Source organism: Neovison vison, chromosome 1 (genome assembly GCF_020171115.1).
Source record: "Neovison vison isolate M4711 chromosome 1, ASM_NN_V1, whole genome shotgun sequence".
NCBI lineage: Eukaryota > Metazoa > Chordata > Mammalia > Carnivora > Mustelidae > Neogale > Neogale vison.
Window position 1 is genome coordinate 212,880,534 of NC_058091.1, and position 17,830 is coordinate 212,898,363.

The following is a 17,830-nucleotide window of genomic DNA, read 5'->3' on the forward strand; positions in this document are numbered from 1 at the left end:
TTTCTTATGTCTGTATAATTTTCTGCTTGTATGCTGTCTTGTATTTCCTGAGCTTCAATTTTCTTATCTATCAAGTGGGAATAATAAAGCCACACATGTGTCACAGAGACTTTGTGGTCCTAAAATAATGTGGTGTTATAAGTTATAGAAAACAATAGCACTGTCAGGTAGCTAAATACATTAATTATATGTTAGAAATGCAAGGCGTATTAGTGGCAAGGTAGTCAGTAATGTGGAAAATACATAACTCTTTCCCATACTCTCAGAGATAACTACAATGAGAAAGTTCTTACGTATCCTTCCAGGAAATTTTTAAAAAACCAAATGATAATATATATATACTGTTCTCTAATGTGTCTTGCTTATCCTTTAATACATCTTGGAGGCCTTTCCATATTAGCATATGAAACTATGTCAGTGTTTTTTTAATCACTATATAATATTTCCTACTATTCCCTTTATTTAATCTCATTTTGAGGGGCATTTGATTGATCTCACTTTTTGTTGAATATAAGCAATACTGTAACATAAACTTTTGCATATGTGTGAGAATTTATCTATTTGTAGTAAAAATTTCTAGAAATAGAGTTGTAGGTCAAAGTTTACTGCATTTTAAATTATGATAGATATTGCTAAATTACCTTCCAGATGGGTTGCACCAGTTTTCTCCCTCCACCACCAGTGAAGTCTGTTTCCCTTGCACCTTTGCCAATACTGGGTACCATCCAATTTCATAACATTTGCCAGTCTTATAGTGCAAAATGTTATTACATGTAGTCTTCATGATTGTGAGTGTGTTAAGTCTTTTTCCTCATATTTATTGGTTTATTCTTTCAGTAAATATTTTTAAGTGTCTTTTATCCATTTCCCTGTTGGTCAGCTCTTAATTGATTAGTTAAGGCTTCTATATAATTTAAGAAAATTACTCATTTTTGACTTAGTTTATGGCATTTTTTTTGTGTAAAAGTTTTAAAACTTTCTGTTTATATTTTTCTTTTCTTGCTTCTGAGACTCCCCCAGTCTTTTATCTTTTATAGAAAGTGGCATTTTTGGTTTATATTGCTCTTCAACAGTGAAACTTTTCCTTGTGCCAATCAATTTTTTTTGTCTCAGCACATATAAGCTCAGCTGGCTCAGTACTCTGTGAGATTTTCTTGAAAACTTTAAGGATGAGTTGTCATATTCTGGAAGTCATCCTAATATCCTGAGCGAAAGTAGAACTTACTTTGTGCTGCCTTCCAAGAAAGCAAGTAGCTGACGTCATTGATAAAAGGTTTGGCAAACATGGAGACTTGCCGTGAACTATGGCGTCGTGGTTTTTAAAACTTGTATGGGATGTATACCTAGAAAATGTAATCCTAGTTTTTAACCTTTATTGGGTCATGGAGCCTTTTGAGAATCCAGGGAAAGCTTGGGAGTTTTTCTGTTTCTAATGAACATGTTAGTATGTAGCAAATATTCATTTATTCTTTGAACTAATATTTATTGTGTGCCTTTTATGGGCCTGTAAGGTGTTAAGTGTGCTTGAGAAAACAACCATAGTCTTCATTTATAAATCCTTTGTAGACCTTCTGTTGGATCCTCCTATATCCAGGTTTGTTTTTGCCATAGTATCTGCAGAATTCCTTTGGTTGACTCCTTCTCCTCATTTGAGACCTCAGCTTAAATGATTACCTACCCAGAGAGGACTTTTATGATCACCCAGTCTTACTTTATTTCATTACCCTATTTTAATTATTTTTAGTACTGCTATATGGTCTTTCTGTCCACTTTTGTTGTTTTCCTTCCTTTTTCCTTCCCTCCCTCCTCTTTCCTTCTTCTATCATTTCTGTCATTCCTCTTACTCCTGCCCGTCCTGTGTTCAAACTTAGAATGTAAGTCCCAAGAAGTCAGGGATCCCAGTATTTTGAACAGTTTCTGGGGAATGTGGATATTGAATTAATAAACTTGCTAGACGTGGTAATAAGTACTTTACAGTGATCTCATTAAGTCTTTATTACAACCTATTCAAAGTACATACTATCCTTAAGTTTTATTGATTTTTCTCTGTAAATAAATCTTTAAAAAAATTATCATCTGGTCCTTTACAGAAAAGTTCTGCAGACCTTTTTCTTAAGGAAATGTCTTTTTTTTCTCTGCATACTTTTAAGATTTTTCTCACTTCTTTGATTTTCATCAGCTTGACCACACTATGCCTAGAGTAGCTTTCTCTGCATGTGTGTGTATTCTGTTTTCTTCAGGTTTTAAAATATGTGGGCTTATGTCTTTCATTACTTTGGAAAAATTCTTAAAATCTTAATTGAAAGGCTGGGATATGTACCATACCTCTGTACTTGCCAGAGACTTGAATTCCAACTCCTCTACATAGCGGTGCATAGTTGCTGAAATCCCTGCACAGATATTTAACTTCTGAACTGTTTTCTGCTGGATTTTCTGGAATCATGCCCTGTGAAAATGTAGATGAGTACTTGAAGGGATTTTTGTGTACCTTTTCACTGGTTCTCTCTTCTGTAATTTTGCCCTTCAAGTTCCATTTCCTTTATTACCTATGAACTTCAACATTTGTCTCCTCAGTCTGTTAAAACTGCCATTTCTTGTTGAATTCTAGTCTCCCAAATGGTGGTTTGGGAAATATATTCAAGGAAAAAACTGTTGTAAATACAGAGCTCACTTTGTTGTCTGCTTCTCTTCTTTGCAGGATTTTGGCCCCTTCAGTCCTGACTACATTGGTTGGTTGCTCTCTAGTGCATTCAGAAAGTTACTTATTTCTTCCAGCTTTTATACTTATTTTCTGTGGCAGGTTTAGTTTCTTATAGACCCATGGGCAGATGTGGAAATCCCTGCGGTGTATTATAAACATAGCAGCCAGAATGATTCTGTCACATATATCAGATCATGGCTCTCCTTTAGTCAAAGCCCTCCAATGGTTCCTTTTTTCATTTGGAGTAAACATATTATTTACTCCCCTTTCATTGTCTCTTTTGCCTAGAGTGCTCTTCCTCCATATTCCTCACTCCCAGTGTCTGCATGGCTGACTCCTTTACTTGGAAATCTTTGTTCAGATGTCTCTTTATTTAGCTTACTCTGACCACCCTCTTTAAAATTGCCTTCTCCATTTCCTACTGCATTTTCTTCCCTCTGCTCTATTTTTCCCTCATATCACCTCATGATTTAAAATTTATTTATTATGTTTGTTGTTTTGTCTTTTTTAGTTGTTAGGATGAAAACTCGACAAGGGTGAGGATTTTGATCATTTTTGTTTACTGGGGTGGCACAAATATAAGTGGTAGCCAGATGAGAGTAGAGTTACAGAATCTGAGAGGGGAGGGAATTTAAGATGGAGGAGTAGTGGTTAATTATATTAAATGTAGAGGAATAATTTAAAAGTATTCATGGAATTTTTGCATGGATTTTTAAATTAGGAAGTTGTACCTTTGTGAGAGAAATTCTAATGGAGGAGTAAGAGAGAAAAAAATTACCTAAGGTTGAAGAAGTGGTGATGGCAATTGTACACTGTTCCTTTTTTAGTTTTGTGAACAATATAGAAGGAAAAGTTTATATTTACTTGGATAATTTGTGTTCTTTTTTTAGGGGGTTAGTAGATGGATGATTAGGTAGTTGGGAATTTTTGTTTTATTTACTCTTGTATTATTAAGTCAGTACTTTGTCCCCAAAACTATACAGTGTTTTGAGTGTCATCCAAGGAAAGTATAGGTCACAACTGAACTGTAAGTTACTAATAAGTTTTTATATTGTGCACATAAATGTATCATGAAGGCCATTCCCTTTTCCTGCTTAGCACTATAAAAAAGTAAATTCTGACTCTTGTTCCCAGCTTTTTTTTTTTTTTTAACATATCTATTTGTACAGTGTAACATTTAAGTAGAAACATTTTTCATTTAAGTGGTTCATAAAGCATGCAGAGTTACCTATGTTTTAGAATTTAAAAATTTTTTGGCAGGGCTTGAAAAGGTCCACCTTCCTTTCAAAGATTTGATACGTAGTTTCCTCCAACTAGAAATTGCTATTTCATGTTACTTTCCCTAGTCCATCATTCCTGGGTTTAAGTTTCAGGTGTTGCTTTTTATGCTGCACAAATTTTGATGAATGTTTTGATGGAAAAGAAGGAGATTGTGTATATTGCAGTGCTTGCAAACTGATGAAATAATTATTTTTTTTCTTTCAAATTTCTAGTCCATCATGGATCTTCTGTAAAACACAATAAGAAACAAATTACTGGAAAAATGGAATGAAAGAAAGCATGCAAAATGCAAGCCCCAATTTTTTTTATTAGATTCAAAAAAATAGTGTTGAATTATTGTTAGGTTTCTAGCTTTGCTTGCTTTCAGTTTCTGTACATGTCTCCTCATGGATTAGTAAAAAGAATTTGTGGATTAGTGATGGTTCTTGGACTGAACTTTCTTGGATCACACTTTGAGTATCACCGATACAGTGTATAAGGCTGTATAGTCTTAATCATTCCCTTAATTCACATTGTTTTTAAAAGGAGTGAAAGATTTAAATGAATTATGGATTATAGACATTTTATTTATTTATTTTTTTGGTACTTTCTACACCCAACATGGGTCTTGAACTCATGACCTTGAAATCAAGAATTGCATGCTCTTCTGACTGAGCTAGCTAGGTGCCCCTGGATTATAGATTTTTTTTTGTTTTGTTTTGTTTTTTAAGAAAAGAGTTAATTTATACAATGTTAAAGCTCTCCTACCTCTTAAGTTCTTATGTATAACTGGTAACATTTTGCTTTTTGATTATAGGTGATTTTTTTACTGGTGCTGATGAGAGTGTCTTTCTGGTAATAGTAAGATTTTCTCTAATTCCAGTTACATATTTTCCTTTAAACTATAAAAAGATATATTTTGAAAATGAAAGGAAAAGTTATACCACTTATTACCACAAGATGTCACTTATGTAAAAATAAAGCTGGTATCCTAGTACTCAAAGCTGGAAAGCCATTGGTCAGTAGGTAAATAAAAAAGCAGGTCAATTTAAAAAAATAATAATTCAAACAAGTATTGTTTTTCACCTGTCAGTGAAAGTATTGCCAATTCAGCATTATTTGAATCAACTCTCTTAATGTTTAGCAGAAGGAATTTCTTAATTTCTAAGATTAATGAACTAAGTGATACATGTTAATAGGCCATATTTGAATCCAGATAAGGAAGGAGGTAGACCTAAAATGACCCTATACACCTATACAAGTGTACTTATTTTGAGGGTAAATGAGATGTGTTTTATTTTCTTTTGTTTTTTGAGGTATGTGTTTTTTTAAAAAAGATTATTTATTTATTTCTCATACAGACAAATAGAGAGAGACAGGCAGAGAGCGAGAGAGCAAAGGCAGGCAGAGGGAGAGAGAGAAGCAGGCTCCCCACTGAGCAAGGAGCCGCTGTGGGACTCGATCCCAGAACCCTGGGATTATGGCCTGAGCCGAAGGCAGTGGCTTAACTGACTGAGCTACCCAGGTGTCCCTGAGGTATTTGTTTTTAGTCTCCCAAGCCTTTACTGTTGACAGTAACAGTAACTGGTGACAAAGAGGAATTGGAGAAGAAATAATGTAATTTATGTCAGAATTTTCAATAGTTTTCATGATATACCTGTGTGAAGTTGAATATTACTTAAAGTTGAAGCAGTGCCTGGGGTATTTCTAGTATCTTCTCTGAACCTCAAACTTACTATCGGTCTGTGTTAAAACAAAAGATACTTATGTTTGTTGAAGACTACATTAAACATGATCTGCAAAACCTTTGGCTTTAATATTGGGATCTTGTTTTCTTACTTTTAATTTGAGAGTGTGTGTCAGTACCTAAAAGTAGTTGGGAAGGGGACTCTGGTATCTCAAGCTTAAAAGGAATAAACTAAGTTTCCATTAGGCCCTGAATAAAATTACTCCTAGGATTGGAGAGGTTGGGTTGTCCTAAAAATTGGTGCTTTGTTATTCTTCATTGCTCACTTCTCTAACACTGGTGGAGAAGAATGTTGGAGAGCTCTTGGGGAAAGTGTAAGGGGGCAGACATGAGCAAATGAACTTTCTTTTACTTTTGATATGTGTATGTGTCATCACATAGTCTTTTTTTCCCCTATCTAATTATTTCAGTTTTTTTTTTTTTCTTTCTTACCCCACTAAGATTTGTAAGATTTTTTTCAGGAAGGGTTTAAATTTTCATTTATGGAAGTATACATGGTCATTAAGTCAAAGACAAAAATAAAAAGTAGAAAGAAAATAACAAAGTAGATAAGGGGAAAAAAACCTCTCGTGTGGTTCCATTTTTTTTTTTTTAAAGATTTTATTTATTTACTTGACAGAGAGAGATCACAAGTAGGCAGAGAGGCAGGCAGAGAGAGAGGAGGAAGCAGGCTCCCCAGCGAGCAGAGAGCCTGATACAGGGCTCGATCCTAGGATCCTGGGATCATGACCTGAGCTGAAGGCAGAGGCTTTAACCCACTGAGACACCCAGGCACCCTTCCATTTTTTTTTTTTTTTTAAATATATTCGATGTCTACTTCTCTAATTGAGGCAAACTCTTTTTTTTTTTTTTTTTTTTAAGAATTTATTTATTTGTCAGAGAGAGACAGCACAAGCAGGGAGAGCAGTAGGCATAGGGAGAAACAGGCTCCCGCTGAGCAAGGAGCCCAATGTGGGACTCGATTCTAGAACCCTGGGATCATGAACTGAGCCAAAGGCAGATGTTTAACTGACTGAGCCACCCAGGCATATTATTTTTAATATTCTTTTCAGTTACCTTTGCAGTATAGAAGAGTGACAAGTTTTAAGAAGGGATTCTAAATGTAATCCAGTGAACATTTATGGTATTTTATTATTTGGTAGTTGTATGTCCTCAGATACAGTTTTTATGTGTTGCTTTCTCTACTACTTGTGTATTTTCTAACTGTAAGTTTAGAGAAAAGTCACTGTTTTAATTATTTAACTATTTTTGTGTCCCATTAGTTGTCACCATTGTATTTAATTTTATGAGCTGCTTCGAAAAGAAGAGTAATTTTTTTTTCATAATAAATTTCATTGCCTCTACTCTTTGGAAAAAATGTACTTAGTATTTATTTGTTTATTTATGTTTTTATGTAATGACCATTTGTAACATTTACCTTCCATATTAGTTTGCTATGGCTGCCATAATAGAAAGACACAGAACCTATGGCTTAAAGAAATTTGTTTCCTCTCACGAAACAAACTGTGGGTTGCTGGGGGGAGGGGGGTTGGGAGAAGGGGGGAAGGTTATGGACATTGGGGAGGGTATGTGCTTTTGGGTAAATTGGAAGGGGAGATGAACCATGAGAGACTATGGACTCTGAAAAACAGTCTGAGGGGTTTGAAGTGGCGGGGGGGTGGGAGGTTGGGGTACCAGGTGGTGGGTATTATAGAGGGCACAGCTTGCATGGAGCACTGGGTGTGGTGAAAAAATAATGAATACTGTTTTTCTGAAAATAAATAAATTGGAAAAAAAAAAAGAAATTTATTTCCTCTCAATTTCTGGAGGCTGTAAGTCTAAGATAAAAATGGGCAGTTCTGATTTCTTCTGAGACCCCTTTCCCTGGCTTGCAGATGGCCACCTTCTTGCTGTGTCCTCACCTGGTCATCCCTTTGTCTTTGTCTGTGTCTTAATCTCCTACAAAGACATCAAGTCATGTTGGATTAAGGTCCATCCATCCTGATCTCATTTTGGCTTAATTACCACTTTAAAGGCTCTGTCTCCAAATAGCCACATTTTGGGGGTTAGGACTTCATAGGAATTTTGGAAGATTTATAACTTAGCCTGTAATAACATCTGATTGATCATTCATTCTTGATAAGTGCTTACTGTGTACATGAGGCTTAAATTCATAAAGTGTACAAACACTAGTTAGTAGTTTTGTGTCTGGGATTTCTATGTATAGTTAAAGAAGCTTTTCTGGTTTACTCATAGACCTAAGCAAAGGTTTCTCATACTTTTTTTGTTTAAAATTTAAGATTTTAATTTATTTGTCAGAGAGGTAAGGAGAGAGAGCACAAAGAAGGTAAGAGGCAGGCAGAGGGAAAAGTAGACTCCCCACTGAGCAAGGAGGCTGTTGTGGGACTTGATCTCAGGACCCTGGGATCATGAACTGAGCTGAAGGCAGTTCAGCTTAACCAACTGAGCCACCCAGGTTTCTCATACTTTTTGGTGATTGAACTGTTTCATGAAGTAGTCATGTGGCATAAGTTTTTTTTCCTTTTTCTGCGGTTGTGAAAAGTTGAAAGGTTGCTAATTATAAACGAATAACTATTGTAAGTAGTTAATTACAATTTGTAATAATACAGTCTTAATTTCCTTTTAGTTTCTTTGAGAAGATTTTGGTTTGATATACTAAAATACAATATGTAGTGATTTAAATTCTTGAGTAAGCATGAATGAAGCTTAATTGATTTCTGAGTGTCAAGTGGTGGCTTATCTGATCCCTCATAATGTTTTTCTCAGAAGTAGATTTATGTCTTTTGGTCTTCTTTAGAAGAACACGGCATCTTATTCACACGTGAATAAAACATTATGAATGTTTTTACTATTAGCTTTACAGAGGTATGATCTGCATATAATAAATCATCCACCCAAAGGTGGTAATTAGATGTTTTGACAGGTATCTGTACCAGTGAAGTCACCACCACAGTGAAGAAGATACAGAACATTTCCACCATCTTATGAAATAAAGTTTTCTTACGTTCCTTGGCTCTCCATTTCTTCCTCTACTCCATGGCCCTGGGGTATGACTTACCTGCTTTCAGTCTCGATTAGTTTGCCTTTTCTGTAAGTTTAAATGAATTAAATCATGCTGTTTTGTGTCTGACTTCTTTCACTCAGAATAATGATTTTAAGAATTCATCCACTGTGTTGCATCTATCAGTAATTAGTTTTTATAGCTGGGTAGTATTCCAGTATTTGGCTAAGTCACGTTTTACCAATGGATATTTATATTTCTTCCAGTTTTTTACTATTACTAATAAAGCTGCTATGAATGTTCATGTAAGTTGTTATGTGGAAATATGTTTTTATTTCTCTGAGAAATGGAATCGACTGGGTCACATGATAGGCTTATGTTTAAATTTATAAGAATCACCCAGTTTTCCAAAGAGTGTGTGTGTGTATGTGTGTGTTTTTGTTGTTGTTACAGTCCCACCAATAATATGTGTGAATTCTCATTTCTCTAGAGCCTTGGCAACATTTGTTATTGTCAATCTCTTAATTTCAGTTCCTCCATTGGGTGTTAATGATATCTCATTTAATATGGATTTTCCTGATAGTTAATAATCTTAAGTGCGTTTTAATATGCTTACTGGTATTCCTGATCTTTTGTGAAATGTCTTGACATATTTTAACCATTCTTTTTTTTTTTTTTTAAGGTTTTATTTTTTAGTAATCCCTTCAACCAAGGTGGGGCTTGAATTTATAACTGAGATCAAGAGCCACATGTTCCACTGAGCTAGCCAGGCACTTGACCATTTTTTTTTTTTTTAACCATTCATTTTGGATTGGCTTCTTTGTCTTCTTATAAATGAACCATTAATTGTTATATAATTGGTTTTTTAGATTGAACTTAAGACTTTACTTGTACTTACTTGTGTGTGTGTCCTCTCTTCTGTTTTGTGTCATGTATCATCATCACATCAGTAAAGATGCATAACTGTTCCATCTCCCTTTTATAATCGCCTTTCCCTTTTTTGATCTTAATGTGCAGAAGCCACTGACCTTTCTCTGCTTCTATAATTTGTCTTTATTTTTTTATTCTATAATTTATAATTTTGTTATTTCACAATTATTATATAAATAGAATAATACAGTATTTAGCCTTTTAGAATTAACTTTTCTCACTCAGCATATTTCTGTGGAGATTAATCAGAGTTGTCTTATGTATCAATAGTTTATCCAACCTGATGAGTGGTATTCCATGCTGAACCATTCATCTGTTGATGGACATCTGGGTTTCCATTTTGGCTAATAGGGATGAAAGCAGCTATGAATTCCTGTGTGCAGGTTTTTGTGTATCAGTTTCCATTTCCCAGAGATAAATACCCAACAGTGAAATTACTTGGTTGTCCAAACTGCCAGAGTGGCTGTAACCCTTTAAGTTTCTACCAGCAGGAAATCAGTGATCCAGTTCCTCTCTGTTCTATCATTAGGTGTTGTTACTGTTTTTAAATTTAACTTAATCTTTCTTTTTTTCTTTCGAGAGAGAGCATGTGAGAGTGGGTAGAGGGGCAGAAGGAGAGGGAGAGAGAATCTTAAGTAGGCTGCACACCCAGCGAAGAGCACAGTGCGGGGCTCAATCTCATGATCCTGAGATCATGACCTGAGTTGAAATTAAGAGTTGGTGCTTAACCAACGGTGAGCCACCCAGGTGCCCCATTTTTTAAAAATTTTAGATGAGACCATTCTGATATATATGTAGTTATATCTTGCTGTTGTTTTAATTTGTATTTCCCTAATAGGTAATGCAATTATCTTTTCATATGCCTTTTGCAATGTTTATCTCCTTTAGTGAATTGTTGATGTCTGTATTAGTTTGCCAAGGCTGCCATTAGAGAATGCCACGAAATGGGTAGCTTGATTAACAGAAATTTATTTCTCACTGTTCTAGAGGCTAAACATCTACCATCAGACTGAAGGCAGGTTTGGTTTCTTCTCAGGCCTGTCTCCTTGGTGTACCAGTGGCTGACATCTCTCTGTGTCCTCATGCTGTCCTGTCGTGTAGAATCCCGAAGTCCGACAGACTTCCCTCATTTTGTTTTTTCTCTCCCTTTTACTCCAAGCTGGCAGTGTCTCTGTGGTATAATCCCATCTCTCTCTCTGGCTTCTGCTCTGTCACCTGCTTATATTCATGAGTTGGTACCCATGTAATCTTGGTGAAATAATTTTCTAGCCACACTTTTGAAAAAGGTCTTATATTTTGCGATATAGATAGGCTGAAAATTTTCCAAATCTTCAAGTTCTAGTTCTTTTTTTGCTTAACATTTCCTTCAGTTTATCTTTCTCACTTGTATCATAAGAAACAAGGAGAAACCAGGCTGTGCCTTTAATACTTTGCTTAGAAATCTTGTCTGCTAAATATCCAAGTTCATCACTTTTAACTTCCACTTTCCATACAACACTAGAAGAAAATTAGGAGACAAGTTCCTTCCACTTTATAACAAGGATTGCCTTTCTTCCAGTTTCTAATAACATGCTCCTCATTTCCATGTGAGATCTCATCATGATCACCTTTAACATCCATATTCCTACTAACACTCTCTTTAAGGCAATCTAAGCTTTTTTGTTTTTTGTTTTTTTTGTCTTAAATATGCACCTCCAAACTGTTCCAGCCTCTATCCATTACTTAATTCCAAAGCCACTTGCACATTTTTAGGTTTGTTATAGCAGCATTACATTTCTGGGTACCAAAATCTATTGGTTTGTTATGGCTGTCTTAACAAAATATAGACTGTGTAGTTTAAACAACAGAGATTTACTTCTCACAGTTTCTCACAGTTCTCCCAGGATACTGGAATTCCTGGTTTGATTACTCTTGAGGCCTCTGCTTGGCTTACATTTGATTGTCTCCTTTCTCTGTTCTCACATGGCCTTTTCTTTGTGGGTGTGCACCAGTGATGTCTCTCTCTCTCTTCTTAGGACAACACCATTTTTACTGGATTAGAGCTCTACCCCTATGACCTTATTTAACCTTACTGATCTCTTTAAAGGCCCTAGTAAAGTCACCTTTGGGGTTGAGGAAACATAGTTCAATCCATAGCAATGTCTTTGTCCCTTTTCTAATTGAAATTTTTTTTGTTAACTGTTGAATTTTCAAATTTGAAATATAGTCTGGATATTAGTCCTTTATCGATTATGTGCAATATGTGCAGTATGGTTGCAGATAGTTTTGCCAGTCTCTATTCTTTTTCTTCCTCTTAATGGGGAGAAAGAGTTTTAAATTTTGATGAGATCCAGTTTATTGGTGTTCCCTTTTATGGACTGTACTTTTGGTGTCAAGTGTGAGAACTCTTTGCCTAGCTATATAACTGTTTTAAAAATCTGTCCTTTCGTGTTGAAGGAAAAATGATTAGAGATTGCAAATTACAGATCTTCTTTAGCTAAGAGGAATATTTTGGGAGAATATGCTGGGAGAAGTTTCACTTAGAATAGTAGCAGATCAGTTGTGAGCAAAATAATTTGTTGTGGATTAGGGGGTACCTGGATGGCTCAGTCAGGTTGAGTGTCTGCATGTGTCTCTGCCTAGTGTTTGGCTCTTTGTTCAGTGGGGAGCCTGCTTCTCCCTCTCCCTCTGCCTTCCATTCCCCCAGCTTGTGGTCTGTCTGTCTCTCTCAAATAAAATCTTAAAAAAAAGTGTTCTTACGTTTTTCTTTTTTTCAGTTTTTCTGTGTAAGGTAGTGATAGTTTTTGTTCTGCACTTTTAAGGATGTTTATATAGCAATTAGTTTTGGGAAATAGGAAGTGTCTATTATATCTTACATGGTAGCATTGTCATCTGCATGGTCAGTCCAAATTGGAAACACAGACTATCCTTACTGAGTGTCCCAGTCTCATTCTTCACTGTCACTGCATTGCACTGATTTCAACTTGTAGGTAGTTCTTGCATCTATCCTACATTTTCATCCTTACTACTAACTAACTACTCTGGTTCATCACCTTGTCTTCTCATTCAAGTGTTAAAATTGGCTTTACATGTTCAAGTTCTTTTTTTTTTTTTTTTAAAGATTTTATTCGTTTACCCGACAGACAGAGATCACAAGTAGGCAGAGGGGCAGTCAGAGAGAGAGAGGAGGAAGCAGGCTCCCTGCTGAGCAGTGAGCCCGACGTGGGGCTCGATCCCAGGACATGACCTGAGCCGAAGGCAGAGGCTTTAACCCACTGAGCCACCCAGGCGCCCCTCTTTTTTTTTTTTTTTTTTTTTTTTTTGACGGAGGAGAGGTAGGGATTAAAAAGGGATGGTTTGAGTGAGCCTTTCTTTCTTTCTTTTTTTTTAAAGATTTTATTTATTTATTTGACAGAGAGAGATCACAAGCAAGCAGAGAGGCAGGCAGAGAGAGAGGAGGAAGCAGGCTCCCTGCTGAGCAGAGAGCCTGATGCGGGACTCGATCCCAGGACCCTGAGATCATGACCTGAGCCGAAGGCAGCGGCTTAACCCACTGAGCCACCCAGGCGCCCCGAGTGAGCCTTTCTTGATGAGTGTTCTTTCTTGAGAAAAGAAAATTCTTGCTTTTTGGCTTATGAAAATATTTTAGTGGTAATTCAAGAATTTTCCTTTTTTCTTTTTGATGATTAATGCAGAGGAGATTTTTAGATGGGAGAATCTTTATGCCTATGTTCACTTAGATATTTTACCCAGAACTGAGGTACAGTTTTATATTTTTGTATGATTGATGGGCTTCATTACAATATAGCACTTCAATATCTGTAGAGTAGATGAAAATATATATTTAATTATATTTAAGAATGAAGTTTTGTAATATTCATTATTTCTAATTTTTTTTAAAAGACAGGGCTATTTATTTATTTATTTATTTATTTTTATTTATATGACAGGTCACAAGTAGGCAGAGAGCCAGGCAGAGAGAGGGAAGCAGGCTCCCTGCTGAGCAGAGAGCCTGATGTGGGCCTCAATCCCAAAACCCTGAGATCATGACCTGAGCCAAAGGCAGAGGCTTAACCCACTGAGCCACCCAGGCGCCCATTATTTCTAATTTTTAAGAACTGTATTTTAATAACTATATAATGTAAAAATTGAAATATGGAGGTTTTTTTCTTATCTTTTATATAGGAATGAAGATCTAAAGCAAATGTTGGAAAGCAACAAAGATTCTGCTAAATTGGATGCTATGAAACGGATCGTTGGGGTAGGTAAAATAGATAATTTCAATTTTGGAAAAGGGACACGTAGTGATTATATTAAATATATGTTAAATAATATATTTAGTACCAAGTCAAATATCTCATTTTCCCTTTATATTAACTTAGTATTTCCTGTCTAAAATGTTTTGGAAGAACTTTGGAGTGTCACAATTCCAATACTTGAGTTTTGCTTTTTGTTTTTTTTTTCCAGAGCTTGAGGTTTTTTTTTTTTTTTTTAAAGACTTTATTTATTTATTTGACAGAGAGAGATCACAAGTAGGCAGAGAGGCAGGCAGAGAGAGAGAGAGAGAGAGAGACAGGAAAGCAGAGCGGAGAGCCCGATGCGGGACTCGATCCCAGGACCCTGGGATCATGACCTGAGCCGAAGGCAGCGGCTTAACCCACTGAGCCACCCAGGCGCCCCCAGAGCTTGAGTTTTAATTCCATCTTTTCTGTGTTCTAAGTTCCCCATCTCTAATATCAAAATTTTTCTCCTCTGAGGTAGAAAGAGCTAATCATTTTAAAGACAAAATAACATTATTTACAACATTATTTTGACTTCCTACGTGGAAGGAGTCTAGATTAGTGAAAGGATTTTCTTGTGTCATTTAATGGCCTAAAAATTGTGAGCAGTCTTCTGTGTTTCAAGTTCCCTTACTACCAATAACAATAACAAAAAAAGAACATAGAAGTTTTTTTTTTTTTTTTTTAAATTTTATTTATTTATTTGAGAGAAAGAGCACAAGGATGGGTGGGAGCAGAGGGAGCGGGAGAAGCAGACTCCCCACAGAACAAGGAGCCCGATGCAGGGCTTGATCCCAGAACCCTGAGATCAGGGCCCAACCTAAAGGCAGATGTTTGACTGACTGAGCAACCCAGATGCCCTGTATCATAGAGGTTCTAATGAATATTAGTAAGTGTAAGAACATTAACCAGTTTTCAATTGTAATGTAAAATTTAAACAATTTACTAATAAGTTATTAGAGGAGTTCAGTTGTCAGTAAGCTAAAAATATAATGCAGTTTTTAGTTGTATATACAATTTTTAATAAAATGTTTTTGCAGTTTGTATTGTATGCACACTTTTTTTTTGCATTCAAAGTGAAAACACTGTTTAATTCAGTGATTGTCTAATGCTAAAGAGTTTTGATTTTTTCTCAGTGGAATTAAATTCACAAAACCTTTGTTTCTTATTGCTTCTATTTTTTTTATCACTACCATTGTTGATTTTATTTCCCACATATTTTTATATAATGTCAAAATGTAATATACTTGTATAATTGCACAAATAAACTCTTATAATAAGGTGACAGCACAACTGAAATAGTATAATGTGACAACACAACTGAAACAATACTGTTTTCCAGAAGGAAATGCTACCAAATGAGACTTTGAAATCTCTTTTTTTTTTTTTAAATTTATTTATTTGACAGAGAGAGGGATCACAAGTAGGCAGAGAGGCAGGCAGAGAGAGAGAGGAGGAAGCAGGCTCCCCACCGAGCAGAGAGCCCGATGCGGGACTCGATCCCAGGACCCTGAGATCATGACCTGAGCCGAAGGCAGCGGCTTAACCCACTGAGCCACCCAGGCGCCCTCTTTTTTTTTTTTTTTTTTTTTTTAAAGGTTTTATTTATTTATTTGACAGACAGAGATCATAAGTAGGCAGAGAGGCAGGCAGAGAGAGAGAGGAAGGGAAGCAGGCTCCCTGCTGAGCAGAGAGCTCAACATGGGCCCGATCCCAGGACCCTGGGATCATGACCCGAGCCGAAGGCAGCAGCTTAACCCACTGAGCCACCCAGGCGCCCCTCCTTTCTTTTCTTACATATTAAATTCAAATCACCTTTATGAAAGGTAATTATCAGTTTCAATATGTTGTGTTAAAAAATGACTTGTTAAGAAAATCAGATTTATAAAAGTTAAGGACTAACTGCATCTGTAGAATACCTGCAGGTTATTTGATTCTTAAATTCAGGTTTATGTCATTTGGTAATATAGGGGACATGTTCAAGATTCTTTGTAAATTTTTCAGTTGTTAACACTAAGCCATATAAATAATTGCATTTCTGGATAAGTAGTTTTTGCTTTACATGGCTTTGATAATACACAGATTTCAGTTAACATAGTTGAGTTAAATAATACCAATCCCAAAACAACATAGTTCAAATTTCAGTTATAGGGCTTATTAACAGAGTAATTGCATAATGTGCAAACTTCACCAGTAACTCTTAAGTTCACAACTCACTGTATAGATAACAAATATGCATCATGATCAGTGACCAGTCATGTCACTTCTTTCAAAATCTTTTATTGATTTGTCACTGTGTACATTACTTGGTTTAGGTACAGACAGCAAAACATGTCGTTGTGTTCCCTCCTTGCTTCCCAGTGAGAAACTCACTTGACATTTTATAAAAATGGATAATGAGAGATTTGGTCAGCAAAGAATAAAATGCAGCAAAGAAATAAAAGTGTTAATACTTGGGATGTCTGGGTGGTTTCAGGCAGCATCTACCTCCATTCTACCGTCAGTTCAGGTCATGATCCCAGAGTCCTGGGATCTGGCCCTGCTTCTCCCTCTGCCACCTGCTTCCCCTGCTTGTTCTCTCTCTCTGACAAATAAATAAAATCTTAAAAAATGAAAAAAGTGGTAACATTGGAAATGAAAATCAGGTAGAATGTAAATGGAGTTATAGAGAAAGAGCCAAGAGTGGGAATGGTGACACAGCCATTTTTTGAGAGACTCTAATTTATGTAGCTGGAAGAATGTGGTAAAGGTGAGCTTTTCAACATAAGTAAGGGAAATGGTTGTGATGAAAGGATGAAGAAATGCCAGAGAAAGAAATGGTGCCAAAAAAACTTCACATTAGAGGAACTCTGGAAGATAATTTATAATATTGGAAGTGCCAAGGATTAAAGTTGGAAGGTGATACAAATTTGAACAGGAGTTTGGTAATTCACTAAAACATAGAAAAGATGCTTGTTCTGTATTTTACATGGTGAGAATAGACAAACCCATTTCGGACTACTCTTGCTATTTTAATTTCCAGTGTTTCTAGTCTACAGCCATACCACCCTGAACGCGCCCGATCTCGTCTGATCTCGGAAGCTAAGCAGGGTCGGGCCTGGTTAGTACTTGGATGGGAGTTCAGTGTTTCTAATGTTCTAAATTGTACTAAATAAATGTTAGTTTAACTGTTTTTCAGTTTCTATACATTATAACTGAGAGAGTTTTAATATTTTTATAAAAATTTTAAAAGTCAAAGATTGATTGCAAGAGTTATAATTGATTATCAGGATTGCTTTGGATGGTTTCAGCTTGGTCTCCTATAGGTTATAATCCCTCACTACCATATAAAGCAAGCACTGCTCTTAATTTCATTAAATTTTGGCTTTTACATTCCATGTAGGAAAAATTATTTCACTAAATCTGAGGATACTGTGGAAATTCCTAAATCTGGAAATGTGGCATTTGGTAATTTTTGAAATTACTCTTTTAAAGTGTTAAATCAACATTTATATTCTCATAATCTGGATTATAAAAATATGTAATTTAGGTATAAATAATGTATTATAAAGAAATGTAAAAAAAAGAAATATAAATATAGCCCTATATGTCTAGTACTTAAAGACTGTCTCATTAAGAAGTTTGCATAAAGGTAAATTTCAAATTTTTTTTTAAAGATTTTATTTATTTATTTGACAGAGAGAGATCACAAGTAGACAGAGAGGCAGGCAGAGAGAGAGAGAGAGAGGGAAGCAGGCTCTCTGCTGAGCAGAGAGCCCAATGCAGGACTCGATCCCAGGACCCTGAGATCATGACCTGAGCTGAAGGCAGCGGCTTAACCCACTGAGCCACCCAGGCGCCCTCAAGTTTGTTTTTTTTAACTATAGAATGATCAGTAATTGAAAATTATTCTTTTCACTTTGTATAATACCCTCAAGATCTATCCATTTTGT

The 17,830-nt window shown here is 35.8% G+C and overlaps 1 protein-coding gene across 5 annotated transcripts in view; it reads left to right on the top strand.

The window, feature by feature from the left end:
- Positions 1-17,830, top strand: part of AP3B1 (adaptor related protein complex 3 subunit beta 1) — a 356,383-nt gene that overhangs the window by 87,416 nt on the left and 251,137 nt on the right. For 4 of the 5 annotated variants that reach the window (XM_044266584.1, XM_044266594.1, XM_044266568.1 and 1 more), the window contains one exon: positions 13,804-13,879. In XM_044266584.1, coding sequence (XP_044122519.1) covers positions 13,823-13,879 — 57 coding nt within the window. In that variant the 5' untranslated portion in view covers positions 13,804-13,822. Of the gene's footprint in view, positions 1-8,729; positions 8,756-13,803; positions 13,880-17,830 lie in introns of those variants that run through there. The other variant, XM_044266577.1, reaches the window with a different exon arrangement.